This window comes from Nuphar pumila, chromosome 7, assembly GCF_984573655.1.
Source record: "Nuphar pumila chromosome 7, dmNupPumi1.hap1.1, whole genome shotgun sequence".
NCBI classification, from domain to species: domain Eukaryota; kingdom Viridiplantae; phylum Streptophyta; class Magnoliopsida; order Nymphaeales; family Nymphaeaceae; genus Nuphar; species Nuphar pumila.
In genome coordinates this window covers 29368214-29390325 of record NC_143255.1, presented here as the reverse complement: position 1 = coordinate 29390325, position 22112 = coordinate 29368214, and the positions used below count along the sequence as shown (strand labels likewise).

Below are 22112 nucleotides of genomic sequence, written 5' to 3'. Positions count from 1 at the left end.
AAGCATAGCGGTTGAGTGATCACGGTGACAACATCCTAGGTGTTGTGCAATAATTGGTATCAGAGGCATGCCACCAAAAATGACACCGCTTAAGGAGACCGTGTTTGATCAGCAACAACAGCAAGTTGACGAATGCCTTGAGGAGACCTCGGCCTGAGCCGCTTCATTAGAAGGCAAGCTAGAGCTGGTAGATAGCCTGATGACATGACTTAAACTGTAGATTGCCTCATGCAGCAAAACATCACCGACCTATTTGTGGATCTGAAATCATAGCGCAAGGCAGAGTGTAAGAAGCCAAAATAGGCAGACTTTTCTGCAGATAGGTGCGCACCTGACATGAAACTATCTGGTGACACCAAGCCTGCAACAAGCCCTTTCGGGGTTCATGCATGGGATATGCACGGCGTACAACAACATACACATGATGCGTCACTTGTTGGCACTAATGCCTTAGTGCATCATGCACCTAGCGCAAGTGCACAGTGGTGCTATGCACCTGCGCACGATGCGCCAGGCAGAAGCACACATGTGCGCTATGCCACGATGTGTGTAGTGGTGTCAGCGTGGGTGATTTGATGCACAATGCATGTTACGTCATGATGTGCGATGCACACAACATTGTTTGTGCGGGTGATCATATGTGCCATGCGAGCGACAAGGTGCCGCACATGCACACTGCATGCGACATTCCTAGCTATGCATGCAATGACATAATTGGGGTGTTTACTCCAATACGTGACCAATTTGATGATGTGCTCGAACAAAGTGATGATATGCATGTGTACGAGTTCATGTCCGGACCTATGGCCAACATGAAAACTTTATTGAGACAAATTTACTTAGATCGGTCAAACTATCATTCCCAACCTTCGCCAAAAAAGATCCATTAGAGTGGGTGTATAAGGCACGACAATTTTTTATAAGTCAAAATATGAGGCTTGAGCACATGGTTCGATGCGTCATTATAAGCTTTGAAGGCAAAGTTCTTCGTTGGTTTCTTTGGTTTGACCAACAACACAGGTACCCTACTTGGGACATACTTGAGCATGAGTTTCTCAAAGGATTTGGCCCAACTCCATGTACTAATCATGGGGTGGAAATGAAACAACTTCCTTAAATGGGATTCGTCCAAGAGTACCAAACTTAATTTGAGGACTTGTGTTCTCTTTGTGGAGAATGAAATGATGATGCTCTCTTGAGTACATTCCTTGGTGGATTAAAATATGATATCCGTTATAAGCTCTTAGCTAAAAATCCGCATACACTTGAGGAGTGCTATCTTCAAGCTTGTATCATAGAAGAAAAATGCAAGAGAATGCATGGTTTTTGCAAAAGCTCCATGAATGCCAATCACCACTCCAAGTTCATATCGAGGCCTACGCCAAACAAATGAGTTAAATTCTGGGGTCCTAATCACCCTAAAGCGGAACACATCTCTAGGGAGGAGATGGATGAATTGCGAAGAAAAGGTTTATGTTTCAATTATAAGAGTAATTGGATGCTGGGTCACAAATGTAAATCATTAAAATGTTTGATAGTAACTGACAATGAAGATGAATATGAGTCGAAAGAAGAAGATACCATGAAAGAGTTGGACCAAGAGAAAATTGAAGTAATTCAAGAACCAATTGGCCAATGTTATGCTTTGGGAAGAAAACCAGCCCCTAATTCTATGTGAGTCTCCAACACTTTATCCTGCAAGAAAGTGAATGTTTTGATAGACAAGAGTTTACCCACAACTTTGTGAGAGAGGACTTAGTATTTAAGTTCAATTTCCGGCCACACGAGCATCCAAAGCTTGATGTTATGGTGAGAAATGAAAGTCATCTCAAATATGGCCAATTATGCACCGATGTGGAGATTAATCTCCAAGGGTCACATTTCAAACTTGATTTATTTGTATTGCTTATGCACGACACCGACATTGTGTTAGGGACGTATTGACTTCACTCTTTAGAAAGTGTCACATGAAACTTCACCAACATGGAAATGTTATCTGCTAAAGCAGGCCGACCAATGATTTTAAGAGCTAACTTTACACAAGATGGCAAAGTAGTTGATGGTCAAGAAGCCATCAATTTTTTTTGGGCTACTTATATGGCTTTCTTATGTGTGGCACAACCTATGGCGCCAAAAGAGGAATCCAAGTTGGAAGACATTGTTCCACCGGACATGAGTGAATTGCTTGAGTCATATGGGGATGTTTTTAGAGAACCCAAAGGGTTACCTCCTTCACACACTCAAGACCATCACATACTTCTTATTTCGGGGCAAGGGCCGGTTAGTGTAAGACCATATCGGTATGCTCTTGCACAAAAGAGTGAAATTAAAAAATTAGTGGAAGAGATGTTTGCAAGTGGCATCATTCGCCAAAGTTCAAGTGCCTACTCCTTGTCGGTTCTTCTTGTGGGAAAGAAGGATAACACATGGTAGTTTTGTATCGATTATAGGGCATTGAACGATGTGACATTTAAGGTCAAATATCCAATTCTGGTAATTGATAAGTTATTGGATGAGTTGTTTGATACTAAGTATTTTTTCAAGCTTGATTTAATAGTCAGATATCACCAAATTTGAATGCCTAAGGAGGACATAGAAAAAATCACTTTTTGTATACATGATAGTCACTATGAGTTATTGGTTATGCCATTTGGTTTGACCAATGCGCTGGCCACCTTCCAAATAACTATGAATGGTATATTTAAACCTATGTTGAGAAAGTTTGTGTTAATATTCTTTGACAACATATTGGTCTATAGTTCTAATTGGGAGGATCATCTCAAGCATGTGCGACTTGTGTTGAATGTGTTAAGAGAACATACCTTCATTGCCAATCAAAGCAAATGTAGCTTTGATCAAGAGAGTGTCTCTTATCTTGGACACATAGTGGGAAGCCAAGGTATGAGTGCCGATCCAGACAAGATTGAAGAAATGTCTAGTTGGCCTACTCTACACACCATCAAAGCATTGAGAGGTTTCTTGGGTCTCATGGGGTACTATCACCGGTTCATTCAATATTGTGGCATTATTGCCCGACCTCTTACTTCCTTGTTGAAAAAGAACTTGTGGGGTTGAAATAATGAAGCTGACTAAGCTTTCCAAAGGCTTAAGCAAGCGATGGTAGAGGCACCGATCTTTGATTTGCCCAACTTTGAGAAAGTCTTTATGTTAGAGACCGATACTTGTGACATTAGGATAGGGGATGTCCTAATGCAAGAGCGACATCCATTGGCATTTCATTTTCATAAGTTGAAAGGATTTTGCTCTTTCGAGAAAGTGTAAAAGCTTTTCTACTTATGAAAATGTACTTTTCGCCATTGTACTGACTTTAGAAAAGTGAAGACCGTACTTACTTGGGAGACATTTTCTAATCTAAAAGGATCATCAAAGTCTCAAGTATATTTTGCAATAAAGGGTCTCAACTCCTCTCTAACAAAAGTGGTTGACTAAACTCATGGGTTATAATTTTGAAATTAAATTCAAGAAGGGTGTTGAAAATGTGGTAGCCGATGCCTTGTTTAGAAAGATGAAAAATTACTCTCTCTTAGTCATTTTCAAAGTCACTAGCACATTTGGAAAAGGATTGGGCCAAGCTCAAGTAGAGAGTAAGGAAATTCAAAAAAATATTCATGAGTTGATAGAAGACTACTAGTCATCCCTCTTACTCGGGGAGACAAGTTATATTTTGAAGATAAGCTTGTATTGTCTGATGACTCTTCTCTACTTAAAGATGCTTTAGAACACTTCCATAACTCAAGAGCGGGAGGATATTAAGGTATGCACAAAACTTGGCAAAGAATCAAATCCGAGTTATATTGGCCCAAAATGAGAAAAGACATAAGGAATTATGTGCAAGAGTGCCAAGTTTGTCAAGCAAATAAGTATGAGGGAATCTGACCCCCCCGGTTTACTCTAACCTTTATCCATTCTTTCATAAGCTTGGACCGACATAAGTATGGATTTCATTGAGAAGTTTCCAGTTTCTCAAAAGAAAGAGGTCATCTTTGTAGTGGTGGATAGACTCACAAAGTTTACTCACTTCATCGCATTGCATAGCACATATTCGGTTCAATTGGTGGCACGATCATTTTTACAAAATGTGTCAAAGCTATATGGTATGCGGAAGACAATTATATGTGATGGAGATCTGGTCTTCCTTAGTAAGTTTTGAAAATAATACTTCATATTAATGGGTACTAAGATGTGTTATAGCACGATAAGTCATCCCCAAACCGATGGGCAAACTAAGGTGGTTAATAGAGCACTTGAGACCTACTTAAGATGCTTTACTAGTGAAAAACAAGATGAATGGGTTGAGTTTCTTCCTTGGGCTGAGTGGTATTACAATACTTCATTCCATTCTTTTACAGGAATGACACCTTATGAGGCTTTGTATGGACGTATGCCTCCTCAACCTATCTTCTATGAAGATGGATCGGCGAAATCTCCCACAATTGAAAAGCAATTAAGAGAAAGAGATGACATCTTAAGAATTTTGAAGAAGAACATGGAGCGCGCTCAAACTTGAACGAGACAAATTTATAACAAAGAAAGAAAGGAAAGAGTATTTCAAGTTGGAGATTGGGTTTGGTTAAAGCGACTTACATATGGACAATTATCTTTGAGTAAAGCTCCTATCACGAAACGTACTCCAAGATACTTTGGTCCTTACCAAATAATTAAACGATTTGGTGAAGTTGCCTATAAGTTGAAATTACCACATGGTGTATGTGTGCATCCGATTTTTCATGTCTCCCATCTAAAGGCTTATCATAGATCAATTTTTATGGAAGAAGTAGCGGCAACAGTCACAAGGCAATCCACTAGAGTTTTGAGAACTCAGAAAGAGCGTAGATGTGGTCGACCAATAAAGAAACACCTAATAGAATGGGATAATGAGGGAGAGGCCACGACTGTGTGAGAATGGGATGTAAACATCCATAAGAAGTTTCTTAGATTTCTTCCCAAAGGACTAGGAAATTTTCAAGAGGGAGGGATTGATGCAGACCTAAGAGAAAACTCAGCTATTGAGGTCAATGAGTATAGCCGAAGTGCAAGGAAAAAGAACGCGAACGAGTCTAGTGGAGTACAGGTTCACATTCAAGCAGTTAGATGAGTGTGCAATAGTAGTATTCGGCCAGCCGAGTGAGTCGGGTAGGGTGATCAACACTGAACAGAGGGCGGTAGCAGTATGTGTCAGGCAGAGGTTCAGTGGACAAGATAAATAGTGCACAACTCAAGAGGGACAACTTAATAGAGTGCTTATAGTAGGTGTGGCGTCAACCTCCAGAATAGGAGCATCAACAATGGGGTTTGAAGCTTGGGCTGCCCAAGTCATGGCGCCAAACTCTAAAGTCAATGCTATAAGTAGTCCAACTTTTGTAATGTCAAGCATCATGTAATCTGAATTTTCGTGAAATGAGAATTGATTAGTTTGGTTCCTGCTTAAGAGATTGGCCTCATGATTGAGGATTCAACTCCTTGAGAGAGCTTCAAATTTCTTGAGAAGATTTCACCTTTCATCTTCCTTCCTATCAATCTCTCAATTAAGCTATGGATTTGATGATTGAAACATGCAAGACACTGATCAAGGAGATGTGCGAAGATCATCACACATCCGATCGATCTTTAATTTGCTTCTGACGTATCTAAGAGCATTAATCGAGCTCTTGATTATTGATCTCTCTAATTTAGCTTAGTGCAATAACTTTGTTCATCCATCTCAATTCTAGTTATTTTGTATCTTAAGTACATATGAATGCACATACAAGAATGAATGATAGGTCTTGCGAATGCAACCAGAATGCTACATGCCACAACGTAGATCAGACTGCACTTTAGTTGATTCAAGCAGGACAAAACTGCGTAAGCCTTTAGTGACACTGAGCATTAGCTCAATGCACTAAACCGTGGCTCGTGTTAAGTGCATCGACAACTTCCTAAACTTTGCTTAATCATATAACATAGATAATGTCGCAGACTGTTATGTGTTTGATCTCAGGTAACACACACCGAACTTCTGCAGAAGCAATCTGTATCTGCTAGAGGAGCATGTGAACTGCTGCACATAAGAGAGTTTACAGGACACTCAGGCCGCATGACCAATGCAGAGCTCCATTGCATCTGCGCCTGCGTGTGCCAGCCTTCACGCACGCCTGCGTGCACCAGCTTTCACAAAGTGCCTGCGTGCACTAGGTTATACACTCGCCTACATGCGGGATTCATGAACAATGCCTGTGCGCGCTTCCACCTTAGTGCGCCTGTGTGCGCCAAAAGCTGAGAATGACTGGTGTAAAGCATAGTGGTTGAGCGATCATGGTGACAACATCCCGGGTGATACACAACACTAGGGTCCATTATTTCAGTAGTTAGGACATTCTCGATGCCTTCTAAAGTTAAAACAAGAGGAATCCTCCTCTTCCAAATATGAAAATTGATGCCATTAAGTTTAATAATTTTGGCTAATTTGGTTTCAAAAACCCTACTTGTCATTTTTTAAATTGTAGATATTTTAAGATGGCAAAGCATGATAAAAATAAGTCCAACATTCAATAAGAAGATAAATAAGAGAACATTAGTCATAAACTCATAAAATATAGCTTTCATAATCAACAATTTCATGAAGAACTGTCTTATTATTTCATGAAAGTACTAAAAAAAATATACGACAATCAATTTATTGATTTTCAAAGAAAATAAGCAAATCTGCACTTTTCTATAATTTCAAAAAAATTCAGAGAGGAGTACTGCTAAGAAATATTCTCCAAAAAAAACAGGACTTAAAAAAAAGAAGCTCTTTGTAAAAAATCATAAACTCAAGCTTGTTCTGGATAATATTTTAGAGTTTAGGGCCCATTTTGGAATTACCAAAACAATTGAGTTTTTCTCAATTCAGGGATACAGTTGTCAAAAGCAATAAAGTGCAGGGACAATATTATAAATTTGTTGCAGAAGGACATAATAGATAATAAACTAAAAATCAGGGTCAAACAAGTAATTTAACTATGTAAGGGCTTGGCCGGTAATACCAGAAAAGACTATGGGTACACAGTAATTTCACCAGGCAAAGACTTGACTAGAATTTTTGGAAAAGACTAGGGGTAAGCATTAATTTCACCAAGCAGGGACTTGATTGATTTTTTTTTTTGGAAAAGACCAGGGGTAAGGTGGTAATTCCACCTAGTAAACCGTATAAAATGATCTAAATTTTTTGATCTAGTCCGATTGGTCTGTCGGATCAGTTGCTGAAAAAAAAAACCCAGGAAGATCAGACGGCAAGGGCAATGACTTTCAGATATGCTGGTTGGATTATTGAAAAACAATGAAAAACAGTGATTTCAAACAGCAAGAACCACAGTGCTCGATCTGCTGGTTAGATCACTGAAAAAATAGAGAAAATAATGATTTCAAACGGTGAGAAGCACACTGTTCGATCTACCGGTTGGATCGCCAAAAAAAATGGCCGATGGCAACGAGAATGAAGAAAAAAATGCAGGTATATTTGTTTTTTTTTTTGTTGTAGCGAGGTTGCCGTATGCCGACGACCTCCTACAAAGTAATTCCCGGTGAAGAGAGAGAGAGGTCGCCGGTTACTGGCCACCCTTTGTAAAAAAAAAAACTTTTTGAGCCAAAAAAAATCTTGATTTTTTTTTGTTTCTTTCTTTGCCCTGACGCAGGCCCCGATTCAGGGTCTGTGTCCTCCTTATGTTGTTTTTTTTATGGATAGGGGTCCCTGATATCGACCCACTGTATTTATCTTTTTTGTTTTTTATTATTTTTTATTTTTTATATTTTAAGGTTGCCCGATGCCAGCGACATTCTAAAACAAAAGAAGAGAGGTCGCCAATTACTGGGGACCCTAAAAAAAACTTTGTTTGAAAAAAAAATTTGGTTTTTTTTTTTTTGTTTCTTCACCTCTCTTTTATGTATTGAAGTCGCCTGATGTCGGTGACCTTAAAGAAAAAATGATTGAGAGTTCTACTTGCAGGGTTTTTTCTTAAAACAGAAAAAAATGCAGATATGTTTTTTTTTTGTTTTTTTTGTTCTAGCGAAGTTGCCAGATGTCGACGACCTCCTGCAAAGTAACTCTCGATGAAAAGAGAGAGAGGTCACTGATTACTGGCGACCCTTTGTAAAAAAAAATTCTTTTTGAACCAAAAAAGGTCTTGATTTTTTTTGTTTCTTTCTTTGCCCTGATTCAGGGTCTGTGTCCTATTTTTTTTTTATGGATAGGGGTCCTTGATATCAACCCACTGTATTTGCCTTTTTTGTTTTTGATGTTTTTTTATTTTATTTTTGAGGTTGCCCGACGCTGGTGACATTCTAAAACAAAAGAAGAGAGGTCGCCAGTTACTGGGGGCCTTAAAAAAAAACTTTGTTTGAAAAAAAAATTTGGTTGTTTTTTTTTTTGTTTCTTCCACCTCTCCTTTATGTATTAATGTCTCCTGATGTCAGCGACCTTAAAGAAAAAATGACTGAGAGTTCTACTTGCAGGGGTTTTTCCCAAAACAGAAAAAAAAACAACCGATGCTATTGTTGGAGCAATGATCCAAGCGGTGAACCCCAGTGACTGGTCTCTAAAAACGCAACAAGAACTTGGCTCTGATACTACTGTAGGAGCGATGATCCAACAACGTACAAATGAATATGAGAAGAACATAGATTTTGTAGACAACCTTCTTTAGGAGGGGATATGCTTTCTCTGGTAAGCTTTTGTTCGAGCGATTTCTTGAGTAAGCCCTTTCCCTTTAAATATGGGATAAAAGGGTGTTGTGGATTTTCATCCTCTTGGGTAGCCGATAACCCAGCATACGTGGCACTTGGAGAAAAAATTGGCAATCGTTTCACTCCTCTAAGCTTATCCAAGGCCCTATTCTGAGCGGTTTCACACATTGGAGAAAGAGTGGGCCTACCTCTCACCTCAACGCATGAAACCCTCGGTAAAACATGGCCACAGAGGTCATATATATGACCAACAGTTTAAAACTTTTTTTTTAATATTTATAACCTAAAGAAACCACACTGGCACAAAGACCTGATCATGCTGGCTCTGCATGCCTGCCATACTTACGGTCATCAAGCCAGCAGCGTAAAACTCCAAGGCTAGGACCCCTGCCCTCGGGGAGTGGGTTTTAAATTTGCAACATTCCGTCACATGGTGATGCACACAACTATTTCAGATCGAAGAAAAAATGAGGAATTCTCATTATATATTTGTGTATGTCGTAAAGATATATAATATATATATATATATATTGATTGTATTGATCTTTTTTAACTGGATCTAGTATTATCAAATACAATTTGGATCCTTGTTTAAGCCTACCTCATCCGATTGGATTCGAGTTCCAAACTCAGATTCAAATCTATTGTTTTTATTTCATAGCTGGATCTTGCCTGTCGAATTTGAATCTACTGATTTTCTTCATCTGTCATGATCTGTCCGTACTGATGAGATTGCACCCCTAATAGACCACCTGGTTTCCGAACGTGCTTCAAATGTTGACTAAGGTATAAAACTAGTTCTGCTTTTCGTGGAAAATAATAGCACATCTCACATTAAAGAACTTTAAACATTTCCAACGTACGTGTTAATCATTTTGTTTGTATAAACAATGTGAACTAAATGGAAGGCAAATTAGATAACTAGGTGTCTAGGTCACACCTGTCCACCGTGAATCCTTGGCGAGACACCTTCTCATCAATCCCGGCTTTGCGTAAAAGGGTTGATATTATTCCTGATACGATGCCTTGAAGTAGAAACCAATGTTATCAGTATCCTATCTGCAGAATTTCAATAAGCTGCTTGGCCGATTAGGCTAATTTTTAGTAAAATGTAAAAAAAACACTATAAATTATTTTTGTAATATTAATTTTAAATTATTTTAATGGTTTTAACATGTACCACATGAGTGGATATATAAGAATTCAAATCGGACTAATCACTCATGCTACGATCATCCTAGGTCTTCCCATTCTGTCATTTGGCTTATGTTTTTCTTTTTTTAGCACTCAAACAGAATGACTCTATGAAATTACATATTACGAGTAACGAATGAGATATCTCTGCTTTTCCACCCGAGAAATCTTTAGAATTACCACTGCTTAGCTTTTAATTAATTAGCTTCTGACCATCAAATGAAATGTGTATTTTTTATTATTTTTGGGCCATTACAAAACGATTCAGCTGAGTATCGGTATTTGCTGATACAGATGAATCAGCAGCTCAACCATTCAGGGCCGATACCGATACCGACAACATTGATATAAACCACACAAAGTGTCCCTTTAGTCACTTTTCTCAGGGACAAGTCAGTCCATGATTTGGCGTATATGATGCTGTACTCTTGTTGACAAATTTGTCAGTAACACTTTTCTTTGAGATAAGTTTCTTTCTTTCTCATGAAAGTTCGGTTCCTGAGAATTAGATGTTGGAAACTTCCTGGAAGTTGTGTTTTTGGTTGGATGTGATCCGTGGGGAAGGCCGTGGCTTGGCTGCATACGAACAAGATCCCCCCAGTGGTACTTTTAATAATAACTGGTGGGGTCTCCACCATTTCATTCACTTTTAAAACCTATATTTTAGAGTGTTTTTTTGGCAAATCTATCTCTTATACAGATATGATTGATAATAAAAAAACTCTACAGATATGATTTCCATGGTTGAAAGCCTAAGAACCAACTCTTGGATCAAACCTTTTCAATGTGTTGATAGGATTTTACAATTAGAACTTAAAAAAATAATGGTTTTGAAATCAATAAAGTTATCTACATTATTAAATCCTACTTACGTATCAAAAAGTTTGATTGAAAAGCCAGTTTGTAGTTTTTTTTATTATGAAGATCACATTCCATGGTTAGATTTGCTGAAAACACTTTCAAGTATGTTATTTAGAAAGCGAGATGGAAATGATGGTCCACTCCCTTTCTCGTATATATATATATATATATATATATATATATATATATATATATATATATATATATAAGAACTGTACATATTAGGCCCCATTTCTCATTTTGTCCCATAGGTTTTAAGTGTTATGATAGATCTGGACCGTTAAATGTGTTTATCATGCTGAGGGGTAATCGACTCTTAAATCATGATTTTTTGATGAAAAAATATTTTTCTGAGCAAAAAAAAAAAAAACTAGTACCTTCATAGCCATTGATTTTGGATCACTAGAAAAACCAGTATACAGGTCAGATTCTGGCAATCCAAAAACTGGTTCCCACTAAACAAAACCTATAAATCACATCTACGTGAAAAAAAATACTTAAAACTGCAAATTTTTAATGAGCCTAATGAGACCTAACAAAAAAGAGAGCCTAAGGCACGCATTACTCTCTCTCTCTCTCTTATATATATATATATATATATATATATATATATATATATATATATATATATATATATATATATATATATAGTAATGTGCTGGTTCTGCGTACTCTCATTCTGCACTGTTCTACCTCCTCAAAATCATAGTTTTTCATTTTTTTTTCTCACATCTAACACCATAGATGTGATCTATAGGTTTTGTTTAGTGAGAACGTCCAGCTTTTGGTTTGCTGCTGACCTGTACGTATAAGTATACAGGTATTTCTGATGATCCAAAATCAATGGCCACGAAGAAACCAATTTTTGGCTCATAAAAATACACTTTTTTGTCAAGAAAATATGATCTAAGAGGCAATTCCTACTAAATAGAGCATGCTAAACACATCTAACAGTTCAGATCTATCGTAAAACACTTCAAACTATGGAGCAGAACGGGCCAGAATGAGAAAAGAATGTTATATATATATATATATATATATATATATATATATATATATATATATATATATATATATATATATATATATATATATATATATATATATATATATATATATATATATATATATGCTTTTCATGAAATGTGATCCACATGATTTATTTAGTGTGAATTGGCTTTTGGAGAAACCGATTACAACATTTAAGCCATGATTTTATGAGCCTTGAAAAATCAACACCTTACAATGTAGAATTCTTTATCAGCTAATTTTTTTTTAATTATCTATTGTAAGAGGTAAAGAAGAAAGAAAGAGGGCTGAAGATGATGAAAAGCACATTGCTCTTTTTCTCGCCCTTTCTCACCCTCACGGTACCTCCCTTTTCCCTTTTTTTATCAGCTTTCTCCCTCTCCCTCAAAATCGGTATTGAGAGAGAAGCTAATGTGAGTTATTTATAAGATTAGTGGGACTCTCTAGAAGGGACGACCCACCAAATTGATGTAGAAAGGTTTTTATTTCTTTATGAAATTAGAAGTCTTTCTAATTTAAAACTCTTATATATATATTATTTATTATTTTAAATTAAAAAAAATAAAGATTAATTTATCTTAGCCTAAATGGGTTATGGATCTTGGCATCGGGTCCAAGATTCATATTAAAATTGGATCATAGATCTTAATATCAAGTCCAAGGTCCATATTACAATTGGATCATGGATTTTGGCAATGGGTCCAAGATCCATATCAAGACCCAATTAACGTCAACCACTAATATATATATATATTATGTTACATCAATTTAAATAATAAAAATATATTTATTTAATAAAAATAAAAAATTTTAAATTAGGCAAAATTTATAAGATATTACATCCTTGCCCCCCCCCCCTCCGTAAAAGAATTTTGTCTACGAAATTATAACGTATCAAATAAGTGTGGGTAATGTTTGTGCATATCAGTCTTAGGCTCTTAGGTGTATTCGTACCATCCGTGATGTTACCACCACACTTTTATGAACGAAATCGTTTTGCTCTGGATTATTCGCTCTTGGCGATCCACAATCTTCACCGATTTCTCTTCCATCATCAAGTCCGGTTGTACTTTGACTGCCTCATATTGGATAACATGTGAGGGTTTCAATACATACTTACTCAATATCGAAACGTGAAAAATGTTGTGGATCTGAAAAAACACAAGCAAGATGCTTGAGTTGGTTTGAAAAATCAGAGATGTCGAATTAAACTAAATGATTACATCATTTCTTTCACAACACAATAAAGTTGAGGTTTTTTTCTGAGAAACCGATACCCATTTCATCGTAGCGGTACTATTAGACATGTATGGCATGTTAGTACTACGATGATTGGATGAAAGGTTTATGGTAACTTTGTTACTTGCAAATACACAATGATAAAAAGGAAAATCACATAAATGGTGATCATCACCTTCATAGGTAAGATACTTGATTTGGTTTGAAAGACCAGAACATGCAGAATGGGTCGTCAGTTAAAATAGAACCTAACATACCCATTTGTCTCTTGGTTCCGTCAAGAGAGAGGATGTAATGATAAAAAACATTCGATGAACATGTTAACAACTACTCCTTGAGCAAATGACTCGGTGTCTCCAGTCATCAGAGTTAGGAGACAAAGCTACCAAAAATTATCCTACGTGGTAGTTTCCATGGAATTCTGTAGAAGATAGATACATCCCTTGCCACGAATACCTCTGAAAATTTCACTACAAGAAACCTGTGGATTAGCGATGACCTAAATTTGTTGCTAATTCGACGCTAATCCGTCACTAAACTGTTTAGCGACAGAAAACTTTCATCGCGAATTTTTCGACGCTAAGTAGTGCCAGAACTTATCCGTCGCTAATTTGCGATGGATATGATCCATCGCGAGTCTTTCGCTATTTTAAATTAGCGATGGATAATATCCATCGCTAATCCATCGTTAAATTAAAAAAAAAAATTGCTCGTTGCCGACGCGTTCTCCGGCAAGGAGCAATTTTTTTTGCACAGAACCGACGCGTTCCGGCAGGCTGCGACTCCGCACGGATCCGAGGGGAGCTCCTCTTCAAGTTCCAGGTCTGCCACGTGAACCAACCGAAGAGCTTCACGGCGGGGGCGCGCTCCGGGGGGAGCTCCTCTTCAAGTTCCACAGGTCTGCCATGAGAACCAGCCGAAGAGCTTCACGGCGGGGCACTCAGCTTCAGCTGCGACTCCGCGCAGATCTTCGCGAGCTGCAGGGGGAGAAGCAATGAGTACGACATCTTCGCGACTCCGGCAGGCTCTTCGCGACTTCGGCAGGCTCTTCGCGACTCCGCACGAATCTTTGCGACTTCGGCATGCTTCAGTGGCTCCCCAACAACAACCTCCTCTTCGTCGCCACTCTCTTCGACTCTAGCAGGCTCCAGTGGCTCCCCAACAACAGCCTCCTCTTCGTCGCCCCCTTTACGTCTCAGCTCCAGCGAAACCACGACGGCTCCATCTGCGACTTCTCCATAGGTGGGGATCGACTCTTTGTGCACGTCGTCAGCGGGTCTTCTGGCGTTCTGATGGTTTAAATCGAACGGGAGGGAAAAACCAATGGAGGAAAAATTTTGAACGAAGGGAAGGAAAATTTCGCGCCTCAGGTGGGACGAAAATTAGCGACGGAATTAGCGAGGGAATTTTTTCATCCCTAATCCGTCACTAATTAGCGACGGATTAGGGACGAAAAAATTTCCTCGCTAATTCCGTCGCTAATTAACATTTTTTGTAACGTTTTTGGCGACGAAAAAATTTTGTCGCTAATGCCTCGCTAATTAGCGACTATTTGGTTTTAATGAATATATAGAGTTACAAATCTGTTGTGTAAAAGAAAGGTTCACAAGTAATGTGCTCAAAGTCCATTGACTTGTTATTTCAAAACACCATTTTTCACTGAATTACTATTTAAAACTCTATAAAGAAATTATTACAAGGCTTTCAATTTTTTTTAAAAAAGTTACAAGTTTAAGATTTTGGGAGCGTTACAATATGAGTGTTGTTCTACGAATTGTCATATATATCAAGAATTCTATAACCAAAGGGTATTCCGATCTTTTCACATATGTAATAGGTATTAACTCTCTAGGGGCTGACTTAGAAAATGTTTTTTTATTGTTTTTATTTTTATTATTCGTTCTATATAGCTGTTGGGCCAGTCCATTTAGTCGTTGGACTGGTCCCATCGACCCATTTGGGTCCTTGAGTGCCTATTTAAAGACATTCTCCTTCCTGTATTCTTCAATACATTTTCCAAGCATTTTCTAAGTATATATATATACACACTTTTTTATGTGTTGTGCTTGCCCTTAGTGGCTTTTGTGTGCACATATAGTGTTCTTGTGATTGTTCTTACTTGAATATTGTATTGTTCCTTGGTGGACTTGTGCTTGTGCACTCCTTATTGTTTCTTGTGATTGATCCCTTTGTTCACTTTTCAATGCAGTGATCCAAGTCAGAGACCTTCATCTGCTCAGCTCATAACAGTGCTCGAGCCTTGAAACAACTTGTTGTGCCGAATTATCAAGATTCACAGTGCTCACATCTACCACAGGAGATCTGTAAATTCTACTCCTCAAGTACACGTCTGCAGAAATACAAAGAAGATCCAGTAATTTTTTGTAGAGTGAAGGTTGAGAAGGTATTTATGATAGCCCGTATTAGTGTACAATGGATGAGGAATTCTTGTGGCCCATTATGGTGGCAAAGAAGGAAGCTGCTGTAATGGTGCTACCCCGGGGGAGTATTTTTGTATGTAGCATATGAAATTATAAATAATCAAAATGCCCATTCCATCTCCCCCCCATCAATCTGTATTGTTTTGTGTCTCTTGGAAGCTTTTCCAGATAAAAATGGTTATAGAATTGTTTGCAACTCTTCCCGAAGATGCAAAGCTGTGTTTATGCAGGTGCTTGTGTCCTAAAAGCTCCCAAACATTACCAGATAAATATGATTTATTATGATGCGGAAAATGGTTTTGGAGAGAGAGAGAGAGAGAGAGAGAGAGAGAGAGAGAGAGAGAGAGAGTCTGTGTGTTGAAGAGTGCAATACCCATGGACAAAAATGTTAATCTTTTCACTAGAAAATCAAGGACCCGTCATCCCTGTGTGTGTGTGTGTGTGCGCGCGCTTTCTGTGGGTTGAATATAATTGGATGCAGCATAGTGGGTCTCAAATCGGATGGAGAAATCCTTTAGCAAACCTGGACCCGATTAGCTTTATATACTAATCAGATCTAAATTTTATATGTAAATGATGTAGGCGGCTCTGTTTGGAAGCTGGCTGCTGGGATGGGAGTTTATGCATTTGCTAAATGCATGGTCAAGCTACCTTAGTGGGCGATGTTTGGGAAGTCATAGTTGGGTTGGGAGTTTAAGCATTTGAGAGAGGAAGTGAGGCCCTCTCTCCTTTGTATTTGCATTAAATCATGGATTTGGTAACTAACTACTACCTCCTTTAGGAGGTGGTAGCTGCCAAATCCTGAATTTGGAAGTCATCACTTTTCCAAATGCATAAACTCCCTCCGACTTCCAGTTTCCAAACGGACCCAGTCCAGCCCATCTAATTAATCAGATTAAATGGATTTGTGCTCAGCTGGATATACAACCCAAATCCATACTGTTTACGTCCCCAATTACATGCAGGTGGGAGAAGGGATGTAAATGAGTTGGAACGGACTCGGACTCTGGTTGAATATAATCTGATGTAAGTTAACCAAATTCCTAGTCAGATGCAGACTTGGATAGATGGATCTAAACCTAGGTCCAATTAGAGTATACAACTTAGTTGGGCGTACATTCATTCCCAAATAATTGGGTAGGATCGGACCCAGATTGGGTGTAAACAGAATCCGAGTCTGATTATCACTTGCATATGGCCTTGTTTAGGGAATTCGACTAAGCGAACTCAGATTCGATATCCTACCCAAACCTGAATCCATGTGGGAGTCCAGTTCCTAACGAAGTCGATATAAGTAGCCGTTAATTTTTGAATCTTTGAGGGAGCCGTTGGCCTTCCAAATGGGCACCCTCTACCTCCCGCTACTTCCTCCCCCCCAGGGGACGCTCAGGATGGATCTCCACCGTCGATGCTCCTCTCTCCTTCAATCCTGCACGTCCATGAGACGCCTCAAGCATGTCCACGCCCACCTGATCCGCACCGGGCTCGACCGCCTGGAGCCCCTCATCGCGAAACTTCTCTCCTTCTGCGCCCTCTCCCCGGCCGGCAGCCTAGACTACGCCCGCCTTGTCTTCGATTGCATCGAATCCCCAAACACCCATCTTTGCAACATCATGCTGAGGGGCTTCTCGCGCGGCGATTCGCCCGAAAACGCGATTCTGCTCTACGAATGGATGCGAAGAGCAGGCGTTGCTCTCGACAGGTTCAGCTTCCCGCCGCTCCTGAAAGCGTTGGCGCAATCGCTTGCGTCAGGTGAAGGTAGAGAGGTTCATGGGTACCTGACAAAGATGGGATTCCACTCGGATGTGTTTATACATAACTCTCTGCTGCAGCTGTATACTGCTTGCGGCAGCATTTCGGAGGTAAGGCAAGTGTTCGACAAAATGCCTCAACGAAATTTGGTGACTTGGGATTTTTTTCTCGGTGGGCTTTTCCGTAGAGGCTTGTTTGATGAGGTTGTGTCTCGGTTCGATGAGATGTGGAGAATGGATGTCGAGCCAGACGAACTCATTCTTGGTACAGTTGTTTCGGCCTGCGGGCATGTTAAGGATCTCAAAATGGGCGAGGCTATCCATTGTTATATACATGAGAGGAAATTCAGGGTTGATGATTATTTGGAATGCTCGTTAGTGCATATGTATGCAAATTGCGGGAGCATGGAGCGGGCACAAAAGTTGTTCGAAGGGATGCAGGTGAAGAGCTTGGCAGCATGGACTGCTTTGGTTTGTGGGTATTGCAAGGTTGGAGAAGTAGAGACTGCTCGCATGCTTTTCAACCAGATGCCTGAGAGAGATACAGTTTCCTGGAGTGCTATGATTGCTGGTTATGTCGAAAATGATCGGCCTAATGATGCGCTGAAGCTGTTCCATGAGATGCAGCGTTCAGGTGCAAAATTGGATCACATCACACTGTTGAGTGTTCTTTCTGCTTGTGCTGATCTAGGGGCACTAGACCAGGGAGGATGGATTCATTTGTTCATTCAACGGAATGGCTTCTGTCGGACGTTATCTGTCAACAATGCACTTATCAACATGTATGCGAAATGTGGCAGCTTAGAAGATTCATGGAAAGTATTCAATGGCATGCCTCTAAGGAATGTGATCTCTTGGACTGCTATGATAACTGGGTTAGCTATGCATGGGGATGGTAAAGCTGCTTTGAATTTATTCTATGAAATGAAGAAGTCAAAGATAGAACCGAATGATGTTACGTTCATAGGTGTGCTATATGCATGCAGCCATGCCGGCTTGGTCGATGAGGGTCGCCAAATCTTTGTTGAGATGAGCAAAGAACATGGGATCATACCTAGGCAAGAGCACTATGGATGCATGGTTGATCTTTTGGGCCGCTCTAACCTTCTTGATGATGCATGTGAGCTCATAAAATCTATGCCGATTAAACCCAATGTGGTTACCTGGGGAGCGCTCGTAGGAGCTTGCAAGATCCATAAAAACACCGAAATAGGTGAATATGCAGCAAAACAACTCCTAGAGCTTGATCCTAACCATGATGGCGCTTATGTGATGCTATCAAATATTTATGCTTCTACTAGCAGATGGGATGGTGTTGCAGAGATGAGAAAATTGATGAAAGAGAGGGGAATTACCAAAGAGACTGGCTGCAGTTGGATTGAGTTGAATAACATCACACATGAATTTGTGATGGGAGACAGATCACACCCGCAATCAGATAAAATCTATGAAGCACTTCATGAAGTAGTTAGAAGATTAAAACTGATTGGTTATGCACCAAGGACTTCTAATGTTCTGATAGATGTGGAGGAAGAGGAGAAGGATGAGGTGCTTCTTTTGCATAGTGAGAAGCTGGCAGTTTCCTTTGGGCTCATTAGTGTTAGCCTGGGGTCGCCCATTCGCGTTGCGAAGAACCTGAGAGTTTGTGATGACTGTCACTCTTTCATGAAGCTCCTATCTTCAGCTTTTGAGCACGCGATCATCCTCCGGGACCGGAACCGCTTCCACCACTTCAAAGAGGGTGCATGTTCATGTAGAGACTACTGGTGACAAGTAGTTAAGAACTAATGTATTCTAAATCATGTAGTAATTATACAAGAAGCATGAATTATTTCAGAGCGTGATACTTTTGAAATGGTGAGTCCGGCAATGTGTACTTCACTTTGCAGAGGCTTGACTCATTATGGTGCAGACTGTGCGCCAAGAAACTTTCTAGTGCATGATTGATACCATGACGGGCTTGCAGGCCATGGCCAGTAGGGCTGGTAAACGAGCTGTACAAGACGAAAGAGAGAGTGTTTATGCTTGGCTCATTCTTGTGGTGAGCTGAGCTGAGCTGAGCTCAAGTTCATGGCAAACCTGAGTTAAATGAGCCAAGTTCAAACTGGCTCATTAAAAAAAACATTTTTTTTAAAATTAAAAATAATAGAAATTAGACTCTAAACCTACTGACCAAAGCACAAACTAGCTCATTTAAGAAATATATACATTGTTTTTAAGCTATAAGCAATAAAATTTTGAACTCTAAACTTGTTTGCTTGCAAGCCAAACATTCCAACCATCTGCTTTCTATGAAATAAAATATATTCATTCACTAGCTAATGAGCCAAGTTGAGTCGAACATTCATTTTTTGTGTTCGGCTTCTTGAGCTTATTTCGAGTTTGAATAAGTTCTTTACAAGCCGAACAAGAGCTGAGCCATGAGTTGCCCCAGCCCTAGCCATGGGTATGGTCATGCTGGCAGGGTGTCACAACTAACAGATGAGTGAGTTTTGCAGATGTTTGGGGTCTTGAAACATAGAATCCAACAGTTCCTTGAGTTTGAATTTGCCTAGGGATGTAAATGGACCGGATTTGTCATAGTGAACCCCAAATGGATTCATATTCAATATTATTACCAAATCAGGATTCAATTAGCTTAAATAGGTAGATTTGGATAAAATTCTAAAACAGAACTCCAATCCAATTTATCAATCGGATGCTATTTCCTTTACCGAATCCAACTAAACAGATTAGGGTTTGGTGGGATAATCCAACTCGATGCTGAACTGGATCTCAGTACTAGCAACTACCTTTTCTGACCACCCATATCAGATTACTTAAAACTGGATAGTGATGGTACGCTACCGGGTAAATACTACTTGTTTTCAAGCCAAGCCAAGGATGTGAATGGTTTGGATTCGAATCAGATGAGGACAAGGGATATTGGCTAAATGAATACAGATCTGGATGGAGAAAAGCTCATACTGAATCTGATCTTTTACATGTAACCAGATTTGGATATCCATCAAACTGAGTTATCCATCTGATTCAGCAGCAAAAATCAAAACAAATTATAATTGGATATGGTTTTGGCTTGCCGACTAAACAGAGTGGGATTCACTCAGATATTAGACAAAATACAATCCGTTGACATCCCTTAAACATAAGAAAGCTCGCAGATACTGGATTAGACCAACCTGCACCATATCTGACTTCACCAGAACCGGACAAGCCCACAAAAAAGCTGTTAGGGTCATTTTGGTCAAGTGAATTAGAGCCATAGATTAGAGGAGTCACATCATTATCCACAATTAAGCACTAGGGATGGCAGTGGGGCGGGGCGCGGCGCGGCGGGGGACAAGGTCTCCACCCCCGCCCCGCCTCAAGATTTTATCCTCCACCCCCGCCCCGCCTCCTTGGCCGGGATGGATTTTATCCTCCACCCCCGCCTTCATCCCCGTTTCATGTCCTCCATCCCCGGTTCAAACGGGGATGAGGCGGGGCGGGGATATTGCGGGGAAAAGTGGTCGGGGCGGGGCGGGGAAAAGTGCACGTCCATCTCCGCCTCCACCCCCGGACGGGGATGGATTTTAAGCACTGGATGACGTTCTTGTAATTATAAAAAAAAACTACAAAAATGAAAAATTCTTTAAATTATTATTTTACGCTTGCAAAAATGATTTTTTTTAAAAAGTTCCTACATGATAAGAAACTAAATGATTAAAATGCCCAAATGGTCAACATCCTTTTCAATTTTTCTAAGATCTCTTGTTTTTTATAATAAATTGAAGCAAAGTTGATTTGAAGCATGATCCAGTGATCATGAAAAGTACTCGGTCACTGTGAAATTTCAAAATGACCACAGGCATACTTTCAAAATGACCATATGTGAAAAATGTCATTATTTTTAAAATCACATTAGTTTTTGAAAATATTGCCCAAGATAATATTTGTTACAAAGCTTATTTTATCAAATGGAAAGCAACCAATTCTTTGAGAATAGAATACAAGACCACATCAAAAGGGCTTTTATGCCTTGAAAAGGAGGTGTTTTGCAAGGAAAGCAACCTCTGCATTTGTGTCGCTATGTTGGGCTCATCAAAATAGCCTTGGCATCACAAAAAACCAGCCTGTTTTTGTGCTTTGCAAACTCTCCCATTATATGGGATATCATTTGCTACTATGTCAACGGGGCTGGTTTACCAGGACCCGACCCGACCTGAACCAAACCATATAGGGTCCCGGTGTGGTGATAAATAAGAAGATCGATTAAGACCCAGGTCCGGACCCAAGGTCCGATTAATACATGAACCCAGGTATAGTTTGTGAAATTCTATACTAGACCTCGACCCGACTCGAGTTCCGATTAAGACCCACAATTTTTGAATGTAAAAATGATAAAAAATATGGTTTTACCGGGTATGGTCTGGGTTTGGTTCATGTAGTTCTTATTGGGTTCAAATATGGTTTTTCTTATAGTGGACTCGATTAAACCCAGATCTGGACCCAATACCATACCCAAAAATCTGGTTCCACATGGGTCCAAACCGAACCTGACCCGTTGACACCCTTATTTCCTACCCTCATGGGTAGGGGTGTCAATGTGTTGGGTTTGACCCAAACCCAATCCTTACCAAACCCTATAGGTAGGGGTGTCAACAGGTCGGGTTTACCCAGACCCGACCCGTACCAAACCTTATAGGGTCAAGGTATGGTGATAAATAAGAAGACCCGATTAAGATCCGGGTCCGGACCTGAAGGTCCGATTAATACATAGATTCGGGTATAGTTTGTGAAATTTTATACACCTGGTCTCGACCCGATTAAGACCCACAATTTTTCATTGTAAAAATGATAAAAGTATTATTTTACCCGGTATGACTGTGTTATG

At 39.5% G+C, this 22112-nt stretch overlaps 1 protein-coding gene across 1 annotated transcript; it reads left to right on the top strand.

The window, feature by feature from the left end:
• Positions 1 to 16927: 16927 nt before the first annotated feature.
• On the top strand, positions 16928 to 19009 carry LOC149831696 (pentatricopeptide repeat-containing protein At4g14820-like). Its single transcript, XM_090013069.1, has one exon. It carries the CDS (start codon positions 16928 to 16930, stop codon positions 19007 to 19009), a length of 2082 nt encoding a protein of 693 aa, XP_089869195.1.
• The last annotated feature ends 3103 nt before the right edge of the window (positions 19010 to 22112 follow it).